Raw genomic sequence first — 20361 nt, 5'->3', positions numbered from 1 at the left:
GAAAGTTCAGGACCTCCAGAATTCACTCACTGAGATGTAGAGGCTGCACTAGCACTGATTAATGATTATCTGCAGGTTCTGGGGTTAAGGTAGTGACGATACAGATCAGAAAGAGTCGTTTTAAGTTTAAACCAACTGGATTTCAGCACTGAAACTGTATTTAAGAAAAAATCTGCATTACAATTGTTATTAGTAAAAGCTATATTTGATTTGAACATGTTTCCATCATATCTGGGGACACAGATGGCTCATGTTTATGAAATTTAAAATCAAAATCTTACATACAGTTACTTTAACCTTAACTAGTTGACACTTCAGTTTACTGGTCAAAGGTCAGGTGGGGGTCAGTCAGTGCCGTTCATGCTAAGAGACAGCACCAAAGACTGTAGTGGAGCTGGCAAGTCACAACCTCCTTGAATCTTTCATTCTAGTATTCCTGCTGCAAATCCACACTAAAAAAGAGGAATATATACAGTCTATGTGGTGTGTGGGGACTTCTCAGAGACTGCAGCGAGATCGCAGTTGAGTGTTAGATGTATCCATATCCTGAAGTAGATTGATGGACACACAGACCCCTCCCTTTTGATCATATATTGGTTTCAAATATAGAGTGGTTGGCAGATATTATGTCCAGAGAAAACCTACTATAACATTTGGAAATGATTTTTACAGAGGCAATACACTTGTAAACAGCATGAGTTGTTGTGTGAGGAGCCTGCTGGCATCTGCTCGGCTGTTTGACTCAGAATTGCTAGATTAACATATTCACACCTTTAACATTTCAATATTACACAATAAAGACACCCTGAGATAGGATTAAGTATGTGTCTACAGGTTATCATCAGTTCTTTTATTTCAAGCTCCTCAGAACTGTGTACAAGCCCCTCCATAACCTACCTTTTTATTATTATATCAATTTGTCTCAGTCAGGGAATTTTTTATTATTATTATTTTTATTTTATTTTATACGACTGGGTCACTGTCCGTACTATAGTAATGTGTGCTGGAACGTGCAACACTGAAACTAACACACCCTAGTTGTTTACCTGATTTTTACTGCCTTCAAAACGTGAAAATCAAAGGTTATTCATCATTTACCATATGCGTTCCAATCATCCTAATGATTTCCCGTGATTAGTTTATAAGCGTTTCACAACTTTAGGAAACAAACTGTAAAATTAGCAACAAGTGGCATTTCCTGATTATCGGACAATAAAACACTTTATAATCAGATGCAAAGAACACAGCGGACGCATCTATCATCACATGTTTACAGCTAAAACCCACACCGAAAAAAACAGTGATGGCAAGACTGTGCCAATAGGAGTTAAGTCATCCGTTAAGGGCTTGAACAATAATGTAAAATAATATGACCGGTCCATTTAACTACCCTATGGTGTGAAATGGCACCTCACTAATAACACATTACAGTAAACTACTAGTGTGTTAGTTTCAATGTAGTTAGCTCCTCCCTTCAGACTGATATAAGGTAGTGACTTATCAGAACCTTGTCAAAACTGAAAAAGCCTCGTGGATGAGTGGCCAAATGTAGCTAGTCAACAAATCTGCAATTATTTTTTTGTCCAGTGAACTAATGAAACAATCATTTTTCAGTATTGTACAGTTTTATTTCTATTGTACATTTTTACCCAGATGAAAAGGTCAAATCTGCTGACTGAAGGCTGCTAGATGGAGAATATTTATGAATTAAGTGTTAATAATGAAAATCATGTTTGTGTTTTTGCCATTTAAATTTAATAATGCCACTTTGTGTGTTATAAAATGTCTTTTGGCATGTGTTTTAGAGTCTGTACAGACCAGATAACAATGAGTGATTATTTAAATAGTCTATTAGTCAGTTATTCCAATTAATTGTTGCAGCCCTGATATGGACACCATCTCTAATCATGAATAAATCCTTGTCATTTGTGTTGGATGCCTTAACAGACTAGTCACATACAGGCAGATTCAGACAAATGCCAGTGCTGTTCATCTAAATCATTGTAAACCTAAAGTGCTTCTTCAAATGTTCCATCAGAGCTCCGAAGGTTCAGCTGTGGGCTCTGAGACAGTCCTCTGTGATTCCCTGCGAGGCCAGCTCGGACAGGACATTGTCCAGGTAGTTGGGGTCGGGATAACCATGTCCAGACAGATTGGACATCATTTCGGTTTTGTGGTGGATGCCGTTCCACACCACAGTATCCGGCTCTCCTGTGGTGTTGGAGGTCCCCACGGTGAAGATCAGACGCCTCATCCAGGCCACTTTTAGCAGCTCCAGCACCTGATGGACAGAGGAGAGCTTTAAACTCTCTGCAGCCTGCTCGGCCCTGCTCCTCTGCGCATTTGATCACACATTACCTTGCGTCCCTTGGCGTTGTCAGGGAGGAAACAGAATCGGGGGAAGCCTCTGCAGGTGTACGGTTGTCCTGGGTTGGGATGCTCTGGGCCCTACACACACGCAAGTTACACTATGGTAGGCAGCAGTGCATTATTAAGTATTGATTGGCGAGGTAGTCTTGTACCTGGATGCCTGGGGGGATGCTGTAAATGATCTGTATGGTGCCACAGTCGGGGTGGCCGGGCAGGGACTGGGAGATGCTGTAGATCTCCATTTTGCCTTTGGGCTGGGTGCCTGTCTTCTCTCCATAGATTGTCTTACACGAGGGACACTGCAGGCTGCCGTCCTGAACCACAAGTCATTTTAAAGTGGACTTATTATTTTGACTTTAGTGTTTTACAAACTAATGTCAAAAGCATGTTTAAACCCTCCCATTTCCAAACAAATAGATGTACATTACAGCTCCCTCTGCTGATATTATTTTTATTGCATCATAGTTTATATTATTATTTTGTGTTTAATGTTGCACCACAAAACCAAAGCAAGTTCCTAGTCTGTGAATTATGTTCAATGGCTTATTTTTATCAGTGAGAGAAGAGAGAAAACTGTTGCCATAGACAGAGGACACACACTCTGCTGCTGTCTGCCTTGATGCCTCTTTTGGTCTTAGTTTATGAGATTCTATCACACGTAAACATAGGTCTATATCCACCTTTACTGGACATTCACATTTGATCTGTGAATGAGCTGTGACAAGATGCATTAATGGTTGTCATATATGCATGTGAAGTACCATGCACGCATATTAATTAGGCTAACGGCACCATTCAGGCCGTTCACGTCAATGGCTAGTCTACTGAAAATGATATAAAAAAATGCAAAAATGTCATCAGGTAAATTAATGTGTATGACGGGTTTTGACAATTCTCTAATTTCTACTTAAATTGGTGGGATTATACCTGTTGCAAATTGCTTCTTGATTGGTGGAAAACTACAATTTGTATTTATAAGTTGAAAAATGTTGAAAACTCATTTTTCTGATTATTTCAGCTAAATAAAGTAGTTTTTCTTATATTTTTTATTTGTATTTCTGTATACATGAAAGTTTTCACCAAGTAGAATTTGAAAAGGAAGAATAATGGCCAAACTCTTTTTGTAAAGCTTCAATATAATGATCTAAACGATGTTCTAGAAATGAGTAGTCCAACCTGTCATAGGCACTTTAAAGACAACTGAGGTGTTTTTATACATAGATGACATTAGTGACGCTATTTGAACAAATGTAATCTGCTCAAGAGCCACTGTCTGCAGTAGGAGTTGTGTCGCTGCAGTGCTCCATACCTTGGTGCCGTTGTTGTACATGGCGAGCATACAGAGCATGTGCAGCGTGTGGCCACACTTGATGAATTTGCCCACAGTGTCAGGTTCAATCACGGGGCATCTGTCCTCTTTGGCTGGGAGCTCGTAAGTGGAAGGATTAGAGAGCTGGTCCATACAGATTATGCAGTCCTGAAAAGATGACAGTCTTAACCCAGGCATAGGTCTGATTTGACCATTTCAGTAAAGATGTATACCTCATCTGGCACTCCAACCACTACCTCCATGTAGCGCTGGATCACCTCCTCTGGCCTCTGAGCACAGGCTGAAAGACAGGACAGACAGATAAGAACGTGAGGGAGGAGGATACAGGCATAAGCCTTACTCACTGAGTGACATGTGGACAGTAACAGTCAGACACTAAGCTGAAAGCAGTTTGTGTGTGCAACACACTTTTTAATCTACTTCTGTCAGAATTTCAAATGTAAATGCTCATTTAAATAATAACATGCAGAACAAAGCTGGAGGACAGTGTTTTGATTATGGAACCTAAAAGGGAGCAGAAATGTGCACTGTGGTCAGTGAAGATGGCACTTTGAATGCACACAAAGCTGACTGCACACAGTATCCAAAACAACTAAAACACAAACACATATTTGGCCTTCCACCATTTACTTGTTTCTGGTCACTCAACTCCATCAATTGTAAATAAATAAAGCTGATTCAATTATGAGTGAACCAACTGGAAACTTAAACTTTCAAGATATACCTTCATGTTATTATCTTGAGACCAAGAAAAATGTAAAATATTGCAATTGCTTAGGGGGAAAAATCTTAATGAGCTTCTAAATGTAAAAAACAACTTTGACGCAGCCAAATACATTATATGTTATATATAAAAACAGCAGATGATCCAAATTGTATAGGCCATAACTTTTTAAGGAGGAAATCTGGGCAAAAATCCTAATATTCTTTGTGAGGCATTCAAAGTCTGACAAAATCATTAGGCAGCAGAAGGTTTCAGGTTCTGAGGAGGAGGTGAACCAGCCCTGTGCTTTCAGGCTCTGAGGACGGCCACAGTTGCGCTTTTACATCGAGTTGAGACAAGCCAAACAATGGGACAAACCCATGCGTGTGAAGTGGACGGTGTACGTCATAATAAGCCTGCACACTTGTTAACAGGGCTATCCTACAGGGCTTCACATCTCCCTTTGGCAGCCCTGTCTTCAACAGATAAGGGCTGGACTTTGGCACATGATGACAAAGCCTGTACAAGCAACTCTGCTCCATAGAAAAAAAAAGGTTGGGTAGGTCAGCAATGCAACTTCCTCGTGCCTTAAACGTCTATCATCAAGAATTGCTTCCACAGTTTTGTTTTCATTGGAATCCAGTGTTGACCCACCTCAGGAATTTCATTTTTTTCTGTAGTCTCATGTTTCTGAGTTGTCCCATTCATCATTTTTTTATTAAGTAGAATTAATAATATTCACACAGAAATGTGTGGATAATGACAGTTCCTAATTCCTTCCATTTTGAACCTATAAATGTTTTTGGAATCCACAATAATTATGATTTTACACACAGACATGAGATCTCCTGACTTGGACAAGAAGCTGCCCACTCAGTGAGTGAATGCCTGACAATGGAGAGTGGGGTGATGGGCGAGAGGCAGTGCATGGTGGCTACCTCTCCTCAGCTGCCTTTTAGTACTTCTAACTGAACTGCTGCTGTGGGGCTGGCTGGGCCTGCCGGCTGGGCCTGGGGGCACTGGCACTGGCACAGGTACGGGCACAGAGAAGGGAGCTGGAGGCTGGAGCACAGGTGCAGGCTGCAGAGGCTGCAGAGGCTGCTGATGTAGGGCCGCACTGTGGAAGTGCACGCCAAGGCCCACCGCCGACATCAAAATGGAGGCCATGCCTGGAGCGGGTGAGATGGAGAGGGAGGGGCAGGAGGGGGCAGTGAGGTGAGAGCGAGCGGTGGTATGCAAGAGGGACAAATCAACAATGAAAAATGTTACAATGGCAACTCTAAGAACACTCATGTCACCTAAAAACAGTGCCCTCCAAAATCTAGTGAGGCAGCGTGAATCTCACTTCAACAGCAAAAAGTCCATTAGTGCAGCAGAGGGCACTAACCCTGCCACTATAACACATTTTCAAGTGCAATATATTGAAGAAAATCTAGAAAATAAACGATCATACTGAATGCCATTATGCCACTGACACTACCCTAAAACAGTATTTTTCCCCCCCAAAAAAACTATTCTGTGTGTACAGTTAAAGAACATGAGCTGCAACAAATAAATGAAAAACTTAAGAGTTCTAAAAGTTATTTATTCAACCCTCTACAGCTCACATGTCATCATAGTTCAGAAAAATAACAAAAAGTTTCCACTATAAAGAAAAAGTATCACAATAAATACTGACCCTCAAAAATGATGGTTCCACCTGTTGTATTGAACAATAAATTGATATAGGGTTTATCGTGACAGACTGACATGACTGTGCGCTCACAGCCAGAGCATAAACCAGTAGTTGGCCAAAGTTAAATATACAGGTGTTTGTCCATGTTTATGCCTCTTGTACAGGTTCAAGGTTAAATCATTCATTTAAATGGAGACAGCTTTGAGAAAGTAAAAGACTGTGGTGATAATTTGCTGGTGTATGCTTAGCTACTTAGCTAAAAAAAAAAGCAATTCAGTAGTGCAAGATGAAAGAATTTTTGGCTTTTTCATGAATGATCTCTAGGTTACATCCCACGTGACTTTAGGCTGCATGTTTACAGTGTATATTTGTCAATATCAAGTGTTAATGATTCATTTCATTTTGCTATGAGCACAAAAGCACTTCAATAAAACACACTCACTTCTCTACAGCACATTTATCAATGAAGACATGTTCAAATGTCGTTTACCTCCCCCATGTTTTAAAGTATGCCAATCTGTCCAAACTCACAATTTGATCAACACAAATTAAGAAAATGTTACTAACAAGGACCAACTGCAATTAATAAATAATTTAAAGGTTCTATATTATGCAAAAATGACTATTGTTTGCTTTAAGCCACATTAGAATATTGTTACCTTAAAATACAGTTGGGTTGTGCGTCATCCACACATGTTTGAGTAATCCTGCATTATGTCTATATCTCCAAAGCTCAAAATTGTTTGGAAGAAAATTTGATTTTATTTCCCCCACTTTCTTGCATTGGAAATACAAAGTGTTCCATCTCCCGCACTCACACCTGCACAACTGAACTGAGCCGGTTGTGCAGGTGACATCATCACATTTTTATTTTATTTTTTTTTACATGTCACTTTAGTGAAGAAATTAAGACCAGAGGCATGAAATATCTCTTAAATTGTGTGTAACTCTCAGAAAATAGAAAAGCAGAGTAATTTAGCACATGGCCAAAGCGGACTTTGAAATCAATGACGTCAGGCTAAATGTTAAAGTGTAAATCATGGCTTTCCCTCACATCACCTCTCGAATCAAAAATCAAATTGAAACACCAAATACATAATAAATAAAAATAGCATACCCTTTAAGCTATCAGTCAATTACCATATAAAAAAATATGACATTATGAAAAATTTACTTTTAAGACATGTAAGTATGTTATAATGGTTTCCCCTCAAAACTTGAAGTTTGTGCCACATTGCAGATTTTAGACACAAACTTTGAGCAGAAAATCTTCTGCTCACTCCCACGAGCTGCAGCCACGATGTGCTTTTGTCTCCAAGTATTTCATACTAAACTATAATAATAGATCATGATTTTACATGGAGTTTAATTGTAAAATACAATTTTGGTCTTAAACTCCTTAATAGAAATAAGTAGGCTTGTCACGATAATTACTGCATTGAGTTATAATTCATTACATGATGCACTTTTTATTTGTACTAGTGGGGAACTTTGTTATTTTTCTGTACTATAAGATTTGAGCTGTGAATACATAACGTCTATGACTCATATATCCCATCTTCCTTCTGCTACTTATTTATTGCAGCTTATATTTTTAAAGAGGGAGTATTTTACTTCCATGGGGTATTAACTGCTAACACATAACATATTTAGATCAGTGTTACTTTTTATTGTTCTGAAAATGCTATATTCGCTGAAAATAACAAACATGTTTTATAAGTTTCACCTTCATTTTTGAGGCTCTGAGTCCTCCCCTCCCTTTGCTCCCTGTGCTAAGCCCTCCCCCTTCATAGCATTATCACAATACAATGTGTGGGAATGCCACTAATGAAACTACTGGACATTGCATCGTTAGTGAACTACAACTGTGTAATTTTGCATCTTGTTTTTGTATATTCATGGAGAACTGTCGTGTGGCATGGGTGACATAGGCTTGTGAGCTGAGCACTGCACAGAATCTTACAGCCAACCATAAGGAGGGTTCGATTAGAGCCCAGAAGAGCACACAAAAATACTCAAACATGTATGGATGACATATAAACATCTTTGCATGTTTTTGATGAGGGATAAAGGTTATAAAATTGTAAAAATCTAAAAAAAAAAAAAAAAAAAAAAAAAAAGGTTTTGCATAATGCCCACTCTTTAACAATATTGTACATTTGGAATAGTCTGAGGGAGTTCTCCTGCTTTAGTGTCATCGTGTCAGTGGCAAAGTTCCAATCATTCATCGTATTTCCTATTCGTTATCTTGATAGATCTAGAAACAGGTCCATTGCCTTCCTGTTCAAAGCTGCAGAGATGAGAGGTGCCTTTCATCGTAACAAGCAGGATGAGCATTTACTCATTTTTATTGTTGAAAAATATTTACAGTCTATTTTCCCTTTATACTCACAAGTACAGAGCAGTGGGCAGAGATAGGGGGTAGGTGAAAACTGAAATTTTCTGAGCACTCAAGCTTCAAATGCAGGACAATACAGGATTAAACTTTAAATTAATTGATCTCTGTTATGATCATACTTTAGATTCTTATATACAGACCTCTGTTTATTTCATACCTTGACAGTTTGGGCTGCACCCCACTGCCTTCTTCAAAAGTGTTACGTGATGTTGCTGTAATGTGTCTGCTCAGCTGATTTAATCCTACTTAATTTAATTCCACTGCTAAAGGCCTATGCATAGCGATCTGTACATAAGAATCTTAAAACTACCCCAACTAAAGGGAGTAGCTTTAAAGATAAGGGAACACCGTTATTACATGGTGAAAAGCTACGAATGTCCACTTTATACACACCACACTCCCATCTGATCAGCACTTTAAGGACATCCATTAATAGAAATCAATAACACTCAGAAACTGTTCATCCTACTAGTCCTACCCCGACTCATTCAGCCAGCTGTTTGACATTATGCCTAACTGTCTAAAGGAATATCTTTTCTAAAGTACACAGTGCTACAACTACACAAAACTCACAACAAAACACACAACAAAACACACTCTGCCAGTTGCATCAATATGTCTCAATACTTTGGAATAATACCAGCATCACAGGGCTATAGACTATGACCAAAATAGTTGAACATGTGATCTTTTTTTTTTAGCTGCATGTCTCTGCAACAATAGAGGTGCTGGATATGTGTGCACTGCCACAACAGTGCATCTCGGTGCAGGGGGGGAGAGAGGAGCAGATTACGCAGTCTCTCCGCTAAACTTCTCATTCCCTCTCCCACTGGGCAGTCTAGTGTTGACCCACTCCCTTCTGTCTCCCAGCACCGTCCCGAGCCACCAGCCAAAATGCAGCCTGATCTGTGTACTCCAGCTGAAAGATCCACTTTGGTCCAGGAGTGCTACTGGCTATTAGTGGAAGTTAGTCTAGTGCCCTACACTGCTCAGGAACAGTCACACAAAGAGTATGGTGAAAGTGAGAGGATTTACCTGCCAGGGCAGAGCTCACACTGGTGGAACCATTTAGGTGCACTGACACAGAGGGAACACTGTGGAAGAGAAAGACAAACACTGAGCACAATGTAGAAGCAACAAGGTACAAATAATTTTTTCACAGAAATGTTACACCTACATTTAACACAACAGCTTAGCATTAGCAGTTTGACTAACCTCATCCCATTGAAGGAGCTGGACGGATGAGGAGAAGGATGACCAGCTGCAGTGGGTGGGAGCCAGGGGCTCCCCCAGGACACGCTTCCCACAGACAGAGGCCTCCTGGGGTACGGCGAGTACACAGATGTGGGGTGAGCGGTCGTAGCTCTTCCACTGCTCTGCACACTGGGCCGGGTCAGATTGCCTGAGGAGAAGGAGTGGCGTGAGCGACTGGACATGGGCCCTGTGGAGCTATGACTCAGACACTGCTGACACGAGCAGGCTAGGGACGAAGGGGTCCCAGGGGCCCCTGCAAGCAGGGAGACAGTTCCGGAGGAAACAGACGTTGGTCCAGACGAGAGTCCGGAGGCGAGTCCAGGGGGGGGCCCAGAGGACAGTCCAGAGGCACCAGTTGAGAGTGCAGGGGGGGCCCCAGATGAAAGGCCAGTGACCCCAGAGGAGAGTCCAGATGCCCCAGAGGGATGTCCCGAAGCCCCTGAGGGGAGTCCAGTGGGGGCCCCAGAGAGGAGGCCAGAGGCTCCAGACAAAAGTCCAGATGGGGGCCCAGAGGGAGCTAGGGGGTATGGGAGGTTACACTGGCGACGCACCTGTCTTCTGAACCCAGTGGACTTGTTAACCTGGGACAGGGACGTGAGGTCTACTATATAGTTATAGCCGTGAGACCCCAGATCGGCAGTCCCCTGGCGGGCCTGGTAGCTATGCTCCAGCAGGATGGAGGTCCGGGTCTCATATGGAGTCCAAGTGCCTTCATCGTTGGCCCATTCCCAGTATACACCACTGCCCAGTCCTGACGACTGGGCAAACAGGGAGCGGCGCACAGAACGGGTTTTACCTGCGTCAAAAAACAGAGGAAGGAATTCACTATCCAAACAGAGCACAATGTTATATGCAGAAGTTCACAATACACTTATACATGCAGTAATTCAATCGTAACCATTAACATAAGACACTACATCTTTTCACTTGCCATCACAACCTTCTATTGAGTAGAAATGTGCCATCCACCTCAATGACATGTTAAACTATAGTGTATTCAACGATAAACTGATGACCATGACGTGCTCGGATGGAGCGGGGCCTACGCTGCTCGCGGGGATTAGACTGCAAACAAACAAAATCACACTTCACCTGTGTCTTGCCGAAACTGCTTCAAGCCCGGGATGTCTATGAGGTACTGCGACAGGCTCGGGTCGGAGTGTCCCAGGCAGATGCTCGTGAGGCCGGCTCCCGCTAACCTCTGTCCCCGAGGGGGGAGACAGCGCTCGATGTAGGCGCTGACCTGTCCGCTGTAGGGCCGCCAAAAGCCCTGATCGTCCTGCCACTCCCACACCACCACCATGGGCTGAGAGGGCACTCCAGACACGGAGCCTGCGCCCGGGACAGAGGGTCCATTTGCGGCGCCGCTTACTCTGCCACACGAGCCAGACACAATCGCCATGTTCACGGGGCTAGCGTCAGTTAGCTTCACAGGCTAACCGTAGCTCGCTCTGCAGTTCCGTGACCAGTGAAACGGAATCACTAACTGTGCACTTTGACTCGGTTCATGTTAAATCAGTGCGTAGGTGAAAGGTCCATTAGGCACGGCGCACAGAGGTGTGGTGGTGCCGGGGACATGTTGGACCATGGTGGACGCTGCGGAGGGACGGGCTGTAGTGTTAGCTTAGCATTAGCAGCAGTGTGCACAGACAGAAGCACTGCGCATGCGCCAGATCAGATCTTTTCTTCGTTTTGTTTGACGGTTTAGTGAGTGCGCCCCCACCTGGGGGGCAAAGAGCAGCAGCGCTGGTTGTTTCAGTGTGTAGTGCTTCGTGGTGTGTTTCAGAAGTAATTTCTCTCTGATCTGATTAAACTAGAACTGCACAAATTAACAATTAAAGAAGCCCTATTGTGCTTGTGTCCACTATATAGTTATAATCTTCGGGACCTGTATAAAATGGGAGTTGATTTTCAAATTGGTGTCTTGAAAATAAGCAATTAAAGATTGCTCTAAAAGCATGAATCACTCCAAGTACAACTTCGGGTGAGTAAATGGTGAGAGGAGACAACTATAACATGGTTAAAAGCTCTGAAAAGTCAATTTTGCATAATAGGTCTGCTTTAACTGAACCCCACAAATGAATTATGTCCAATAAGATAACATGTATTTATCCCACATTGGGGAAATATCAGTGTTGCAATGGCACTCAAAAGTCATGCTAAATATCTATTAGAAAAACCTCTGAACAACGGCTACATCAGGTGTAAAAACACATTTACTCAAAAAAACAAAAAAAATAACATAACATAAAAGGTACAAGAACTAAACTGAATAATGAAACATGTGAAATATAGAGACCAGCTGAGGAGTTCAGTGCTACAGCAGTGAAAGCCTGTGCAGGTGCAGTGTTAAAGTGTGGGGCGCTGTCCATGGTACTGAAAAGTTAACTCTCCAGTCTGTGTGGAAACATGGCTACAACACTGATGTTATTTTACTGGGACTAAAGAATAAATCAAGACTGAACCAGGACTGAACCATTCCAACCCAAAATTGATTCTTGTGAGCTTTAACCCATGTTAGAATGTTAGCCATGTTGTTTCATTCACACGTTTGTTTGTCTGTCTGCACCTGATCAAGATCTGTTCCAAGACTGTGGGTCAGCCATTAGAAGGTCAGTATGAGGCTGCCTATCACAATAACACAATACGGCTGGCAAGAAACATCATTTCTGACTCTAACCATGTTTTGAACTGTGAATATGCAATGCTTCCATCTGGGCGATGGTTCAGTGTTCCACGATTTAATAAGGTTAGGCTGAAGCATTCTTTTGTTTATCAGTCAATCCTTAAAATAAACAAAGAGCTTAATCCATAGCTATTAAAGTGCTAGAAAGTGAGTAAATGTATGTCACTTGAATTAATGTTTGTATAGTGTCTGTGTCGCATGTGTTGTGATGTTAATGTGTAACAATGGAGCCAGTGTTTCATGTGCAAGACAAATTTCAGATCTCTGATCTGACAATAAAGTATCCATCTATCTATCTATCTATCTATCTATCTATCTATCTATCTATCTATCTATCTATCTATCTATCTATCTATCTATCTATCTATCTATCTATCTCCAAAACTCAAAATGCTCTGGTCCACCTTGTGATGTCATATAGTGGTAGTTTTCATGTTAACAGCTTCCTTTTATGTTTTGTTCAGTAGAGATGGGCAATGATTCTAGTGAAGATGGATAGAGTATAAAAACACAGTGCAACTCTTCCTATACTACCACTTAATGACATCACAAAATTCACAAACTCCAGCTATGGTCGATAAGGATAAATGGACATATAATGATGTATTTGTGTATTAATAATGCAGAACTCTACCTGTCTCAGTCAAGACATTTTCTTATGAATTATGAAAATAAATATTCACCTAAAACACTGAACTGGTCAATATTTTATGAATGGACACAACCATTGACAATTAATCTGCTTACTTCACATCTACAACTATAAAAAACAATATTAGGTCAAGTACAAATATGAAAAGTCCAATTATGAAAATATTTAGGAGAAAATTCAAATTAAAAAGTCCAACTCCCTATTGATCAATATTCCTTGGGGGTGTGATTCTAACAGTAGGCACTGCTCTATCTGAGGCTTTGTTAGACTTTAATCTGAGCTTTGTTTTAACACAATATCACCAGAAGGAACTAATTTAGCTGGAATTACAACAGGTGAGATGATTTGTAAACAAGCCTCTTTTGTTGTATTGATCACAAGCTCCTGAAAATGTCTTGTTTAAATCCAATTAGTATTTTGTATTTCTATTTCAGACAATCTTAAAACCTTTTTGGCTGTGTTTGCTAATGTTTACCTTGTTTCTCCATGGTAACTATGAGATATTCTGCCATAGACATACATGTAGAACACCCCCAGCATGATGTCACTGCAAAGTATCAATTAGGTTGCATGAATTAGCCAGTCAAAACATGTTTGCTGGACCCGGATGTTTCTGACTATAGGTTACCATGGTGATGCTCTATATAAGACTGTACACACTATCTGATACTGATATAAAGGCTCTATCCCATTCATATTAAAGAGGGGGTATTTTACTTCTATGGGGTATTAACTGCTAACACATAATGTATTTAGATCACCATGTTACCTTCTATTGTTTTGAAAATGCTATATAAAAAAAGTCAATTTTGGATAATACCCCCTCTTTATTCCCCCCTCTTTAAAAAGTGAATAAAACAAAAGAACAGGTCCCAATTTCTAAGTTTTAAGTTTAAGTTTTGGTACTTACTTAATAAAACAAAGTTTGAGTTTTCAGTTTAAACGCTAGTTTTCAGCCTGGAAGGGTCTATACCATTGTTTGGTTTGTGAGCATCAAATAACATTGCACATGCACTTTTTTCCTCATTTTTCATGTTCATTTATCTTTATGTATACAGGAAGAACCCAATGAGAGCATTTAGACTCTCTTTTTATGGATGCCCTGCTCAAATACAGAAAAATAAGAGAAACAGTCTGGACATAACATCGGTTTATAAACATCAGATAATTTGGAAGGACTGAACATTACATAATGCACAAAACCTGGTAACTTCAAAGAGTAGAAGACATGGCTTTTACTATGGATCAGACCTGGACAATTGAGGGATTACACAGACATCTTCAAAGAATAGACCACAAAAAGAGGATTTTAGGACCATGTTATTTTGATGTTTCGATGTTAGACTTTGGATGCAGAGTTGAGTTTTGCAGCATACATTTGCATATGAAATTAGAAAAGATTTAGCATGAATGCATATTTTAATGATCATTTAAAATTCATTCAGGAGTCATTCACATTTTGTTCTTTCCTCTAGCAGACAAAGAAAGGTTTCTTCCGTAGTCAATATTGCTACAACAGGAGGAGTGACCTGCTTTAGCTACACTCACATCATCTCACAGTTTAGATCAAAAAAGCATCAGCCACAATCAAAAACAGCCAGTGTAATAAACTGACTAACTTGCTATCTTTGTGTCACTCTGACATCTCCTGTTTGTATAATTATACACGTCCAGCTTCACAGGTTTATCCTGAATATCTAATTGTGTAAAGTGGGAAATATTTCAAGTCCTCTCTGAAAAGTCCCTCTTTCCTCTAAACCAGTGGTCCCCAACCACCGGGCCGCGGACCGGTACCGGTCCGTGGATCAATTGGTACCGGGCCGCGGGCCGTCCAAGAAATAATTAATTATTTCTGTTGTATTTATTATCTGAGTCTGAACAATCGTTTATTTTGAAAAATCTTTTATTTTGAAAAATGACCGGATTCTCTCTGTTACATTTCCGTCACTTGAGCGCCGACAACTTAACCACTTAGCGTTCCGACGGCCCGCCCGCGTTACACGTTACAACTTTACAGAATGTACGTGTATTTCTGCGTCACCCACACAAACAATCTACACATCAAATGAAAGCTACGGCATTCATCTTTCTGAATATGTAAACCATTTACACCTGTAATCACCACAGTGCTGACAGAAAAGCCGTTTTAACAGAGAAGTCAGAAATGTGAATCTGGACTTCACTTACCATTGAGCGCTCTGGTTCTGTCAAACATCAACATATTCACACAAAGTTGGGCTCATTCGTTCCGTAAAGGTCCAGAGAATATAATCCAGTCAAGAAATTATGTTCACACAGGAAGTTAGAGCCTCCATGTCCAGCATTTCCTGCAGCATATCTGCTGCAGGAAAGTGAAATCTGTTCCGTCACTTCTCCGCGTAAAAACACGAGACTGGATATAAAGATCTGCGCGTAAAATTATGCGCGCGTATTGCGTAATTTTACGCAGCAGTTTTGCGTTTTAAACATGACGAAACGGACAAAACAAAGGAAGTACGCGACCGAGGACACTGTGGATGTTTGTACAAGTTAAACTAGAGGCATCTCGGACCCGGAGCGGTTCGTGGAACAGAGTGAAGATCTCATGGTGGACTCAGGAGCAGAGGACCTTATGATTTGATGGACTGGATGCTGTTCCTGATCGGTAAGCGTGGTTTATTCTGCTATTAACTTAATTGTGGGTCAAATGTGTATCATGTGTAATCATTAGCATTAGCATTAGCCGCCGCCCCCCCGGTCCGCGGTAAAAATTTTCAAGCGTTGGCCGGTCCGCGGTGATGGGATTGGGATTGGGGACCACTGCTCTAAACGATCTTTCTCTGGGCTCTTTATGCATTGTCTCGTACTTTAGATAAACTTACCTTCACTAACTAAAGTATTTTAGTTTGTAAAACACCCATTCAAATGTACCCAGAGTGCAGTGCACCGCAGCAAATGTTTAGCTACTGGAAATAAAACACATCATTTTCAAGGGATATTTAGACTAGCGTAAACACCTGAGCGCTGTTTAGTTAAAAAAAAACCAAAAAACTTTCCAGTCATTATTTTCAATATAAATGTATGGACTTTTGGGGTGCTCCGGTGGCCTTAAGACCCGAAGAAGCTGCTTAGTCTGTATGGGCTGAGCAGGCCATGGTTACAATGCTGTTACTTCATCAAACACATACCTGGAGTTGTGTGTTTTTCCATTTACATATGTTTGAGTAATCCTTTGTTTTTAATGTGTCTACATCTCCAAAGCTCAAGTTGCTCTGTTCCAAACTGGTAGTTTTCTAGTTAACATCCACTTTTCAGTAGAGAATGGACATTCCAGGCCTGAAATGATCCAAATGTGAAGGTGTGTGGAGTTTCAAAGCTAATCAAAGATGCCATGCCAAAACTAAGCTAAAAGATCAAACGTTTTAAGAAGTGCTCAGTATGGCAGCAAGGCAGCCACAAGAGCAGTTACCACACCCATGTATGTGTTGCCTCTGCATGGCCCATTGTATTAATAGCTCTGATTGTGCTGTCTATAGATTGTTTCACCTCTAATGTACAAATCTCTCCTCTCTCCTACACTCCTTCCTCTTGTGGCTCTCCTACTCTTCTCTCTAATCACTCACTCACTCTCCTCTTATCTCTGCCCTTTCTCCTCTTCTACCCAACCTCCTCATCCATTTCTCTTTTCTCCTCTTCTACACTCTCCTCTTCTGTCCCTCTCTCTTCTTTCCTGCACTTTTTTACTTCATTCCACTTTCCTCTCTTTTTCCTACTCTTTTCCATCATTCCTCTCTCCTCTCCTTCTCTTACTATTTTCCCTCATCCTGCTTTCAACTCTCTCGTACACTTCATCCCCCCTCATCTCCTCCTCTCTCCTTTCCTACACTCGTCTCCCTCGCCTCCTCTTCCACACTCCTCTTTCTCTCCTACACCTCCCTCTCTCCTCTCCAATTCTTCTCCCTCAACCCCCCTCTCTCTACTCCTGTCCTCTCCCCCACTCACCCCCTCATTTCTCTTTCCTCTCCTTCTCTCATCCACTCATCAATCTCATTCTCTCTCACCTCTACTCCACTGATCCCTCTCTCTCCACACTTTTCTCTCACCCCCTCACTCTCCTTCTCTCCTACACTCCTCCCCCCATTCCCCTCTCTACTCCTCTCTCCCCTTAACTCTTCCCTCTCTCCCTTCTCCTCTCAGATGCTCCACTTCCTCATCTCCCTCTCCTACACTCCTCCTCTCATCATCCTTTCTCCTTCTCTCCTCCACTCTTCTCAATCATCCCCCTCTCTTCTTCTCACCCTTATCCCCCTCTTTCCTCCTTCTCCACTCCTACAGTCCTCCCCTCACTCTCTACTCCTTTCCTCTTCTAAACTCCTCTCCCTCACCCCCTTCTCTTCTCCTCCCCTCTCATCACTCTCTTATTATATCTCCCTTTCTCCTCTCCTATACTCTTCTTCCTCATCCCCTCTCTCACCCTTTCTCTTTCCCGTATTCCTCTCCTATACTCTACTCTCTCGCCCCTCCCTCTTCTTCTCTTCTTCTCCCCTTATGTCTTCTCTCTCTCCTTTCTCCTCTCCACTCTCTCCTCTCCTTTCTTCACTCCCCTCCCTCATCCCCCTCTCTCTACTCCTACACTCCTCCTCTACCTCTTCTTCTCTCCCACGCTACTCTCCCTCATACCTATCTCCCCTCCTCTCTCCTTATGTAGACTCCCCTCACTCATCCTCCTCTCCCCTCTCCTCTTCTCCTACACTCCTCTCCCTCATACCCATCAATCCTCCTTTTCCCCACCTACGCTCTTCTCCCTCTCCCCCCTCTTTCTCAAATCAAATCAAATCAAACTTTATTTATATAGCACTTTTCATACAAAAAAAAGTAACACAAAGTGCTTTACAAACCATTAAAATCAGTCCCACCCACCAAACCCACCCAGCCACCCGACAGCCCAACAACCCAACCCCAACACATCAATAATCATAACCAAACAACCCCCCACCCCAACACACACTCCCACCCCCCACCTCAACACATGTTAAAATACCTCAGTTTCATTTAAAATATGTTTAAGTGGAACAGGCTGGATAAAGATGAACCAGATGAGAGAGCGCCACCAGAGGAACCATCTGCACCAGGAACAGGGTCACCCACAGCCACAGGACACCAGCCCAGGGCCCAGAGAAGAGATGAGGTCAAGACCAAACCTCCAGGGCCCACGAGCCAGGGCCCAGCAGCCACAGCCAACCACAGCTCCCGGTGCAGAGGGCTCCTCAGAGGAAACACTGGCAAATCTAAAATGATTAAAAATAATAAAATAAGTCAAACCTAATAAATCAGTCAATAAATAATCAATAAATAATAAAATAATCAATAAATAATAAAATAAGTCAAAACTAAACAAGTAAATAAAACATAAGTAAAACATAAACACACTAGCCAGCCTAAATAAGACTAAATAAATAGAGAAGTAAACTAAAATGATAAATACTAATCAAAAGCTATGCTAAAAAGATGGGTCTTGAGCCTGCTTTTAAAAACCTGAATGTTCTCTGCGGCCCTGAGGTCCTCCGGCAGGCTGTTCCATAGACGGGGGCCATAAAACTGGAAAGAGGCCTCTCCATGCGTGTGTGTCCTGACTTTGGGAATGACTAGGAGCCTGCTGCCGGAGGAGCGCAGGGGCCGCGAGGGTTCATAGGATAAAAGCAGTTCTGTAAGATAAGAAGGCCCAAGACCATTAAGACATTTAAAAACCAGTAAAAGAACTTTAAAATCGATCCTGAAACACACAGGGAGCCAATGCAGGGATTCTAAAACCGGTGTAATGTGGCCCCGCCCCCTGGTCTTAGTCAGGACACGTGCTGCTGAATTTTGTAATAATTGTAGACCTGAAATCGCCTTTTTGGGAAGACCAGAGAGCAGGGCATTACAGTAATCTATACGACTGGTGATAAAAGCATGCATCAGCGTCTCTGTGTTGGCCCGAGAGAGAATGGGACGGACTCTGGCTATGTTTTTCAAATGGTAAAAACCAATTTTTGTGATGTTTTTAATGTGTGGAATAAAAGTCAGCTCAGAGTCAAAAATAACGCCCAGGTTTCTTACTTGTGATGATGGATTAAAAGACTGTGACTGTAATTTGGGTAAAAGTTTCTCTCTCTGGGCCTCAGGACCGATGATTAAAACCTCAGTTTTCTCCTCCTCTTCTACACTCTACTCCTCCTCCCCTCTCCTACACTCCTCCCCTTGACCCTGCAGACCTGTGTTTGTAACCAGAAACACTTGGCTGTAATCAGGGCAATCCTCTGTGATGTCACATAGTACTTGAAATTGCAGAGGCCACTGAAGGGACCAGTAGAGTTTCTAATCATTTAATAATAATAATAATAGTAGTCGCTATCTAAACACCACGTACACACTTCAGTAGAAACAAGCTAAGTTAATGTTTAGTTTCACTTGAGATCTGTATTTTCAAGGTTTTCTTTTCTTTTCTAAGTCTGGATTCATCTCCAGAGCCGTGACAGTAACATTCTTAAAGACACAATACTATGTTACTGTAGGTGGTGGTATACACTTACATTTCAGCATTACAAGTGGCAACCCAAACGGGAGACTCATGTGAGGCTCATTCTGCTGACATATAGAGCAAACCCATAACTTAAAATTGAGAAAATTGAGAGAGAGAAAAAAAGGTTATACCTGTAGTGCCTCGCCTAAGGGTGGCATGAAATAAAGTGTCATAATCCATGGTCAAGTCATAATCTATTTAAAAAGACTACAGCTGATGTCAACCTAATTAAAACATACTAATGACCAAGGGCTTTAACTAAAATTTAATCTAGTTGTAGTCATTCATATTCAAGTCTATGTCAAGCTAAATGCACAAAACCATGACACTATTATGCACTTTATTCTGTTTTTGGTATTGACAGTTTGTTTTATAATGATAACCAAGAAAATAATGGATTAAAGGCCCTGCACTAATTTTTTTCCCATGCATATATACTAGAACATATTGTATAAGCAGCTTTAAATGTCAAAATCAAACTATAAAGCATTTTATTGTCCAATAGTCAGGAAGTGTGCGTTAGCTTGCTAGTTGTTGTTTTCTGTGATGGTAAAACCCCGCTTTACTATGTGAAAGTTGTGAAAAAATGCCTACAAACTCATCAAGGTGAATAATTGGTACATTCAGAATGCATAATGTGAGTGAGGAATAACTTTGAACCACTGCAAACATTTTAAAATGAACTAGTTTGTTTTGTGTTTCATATATGAGGGTTTATCTTTAATCATGATTTATCACAAAACATTTTATTA

General features: G+C 41.3%; 1 protein-coding gene across 2 annotated transcripts; it reads right to left on the bottom strand.

The window, feature by feature from the left end:
• Positions 1–965: 965 nt before the first annotated feature.
• On the bottom strand, positions 966–11397 carry dtx2 (deltex 2, E3 ubiquitin ligase). Of its 2 annotated transcripts, XM_033978584.2 has the most exons (9): positions 10823–11397; positions 9692–10526; positions 9512–9570; positions 5342–5572; positions 3913–3980; positions 3680–3847; positions 2523–2684; positions 2359–2448; positions 1612–2281 (listed from the first exon to the last, which is right to left on the bottom strand). In XM_033978584.2, exons 1-9 carry the CDS (start codon positions 11130–11132, stop codon positions 2051–2053), a joined length of 2154 nt encoding a protein of 717 aa, XP_033834475.1. In that variant the 5' UTR covers positions 11133–11397; the 3' UTR covers positions 1612–2050. The 2 variants fall into 2 exon arrangements, with proteins under 2 accessions (XP_033834476.1, XP_033834475.1); XM_033978585.2 differs by lacking the exon at positions 5342–5572 and having other exon boundaries at positions 966–2281; positions 10823–11396.
• Positions 11398–20361: the final 8964 nt, after the last annotated feature.

The sequence above is a fragment of the Periophthalmus magnuspinnatus genome, chromosome 14 (genome assembly GCF_009829125.3).
Source record: "Periophthalmus magnuspinnatus isolate fPerMag1 chromosome 14, fPerMag1.2.pri, whole genome shotgun sequence".
NCBI classification, from domain to species: domain Eukaryota; kingdom Metazoa; phylum Chordata; class Actinopteri; order Gobiiformes; family Gobiidae; genus Periophthalmus; species Periophthalmus magnuspinnatus.
The sequence above is the reverse complement of the archived record's forward strand: the minus strand, read 5'-3'. Positions and strand labels throughout refer to the sequence as shown.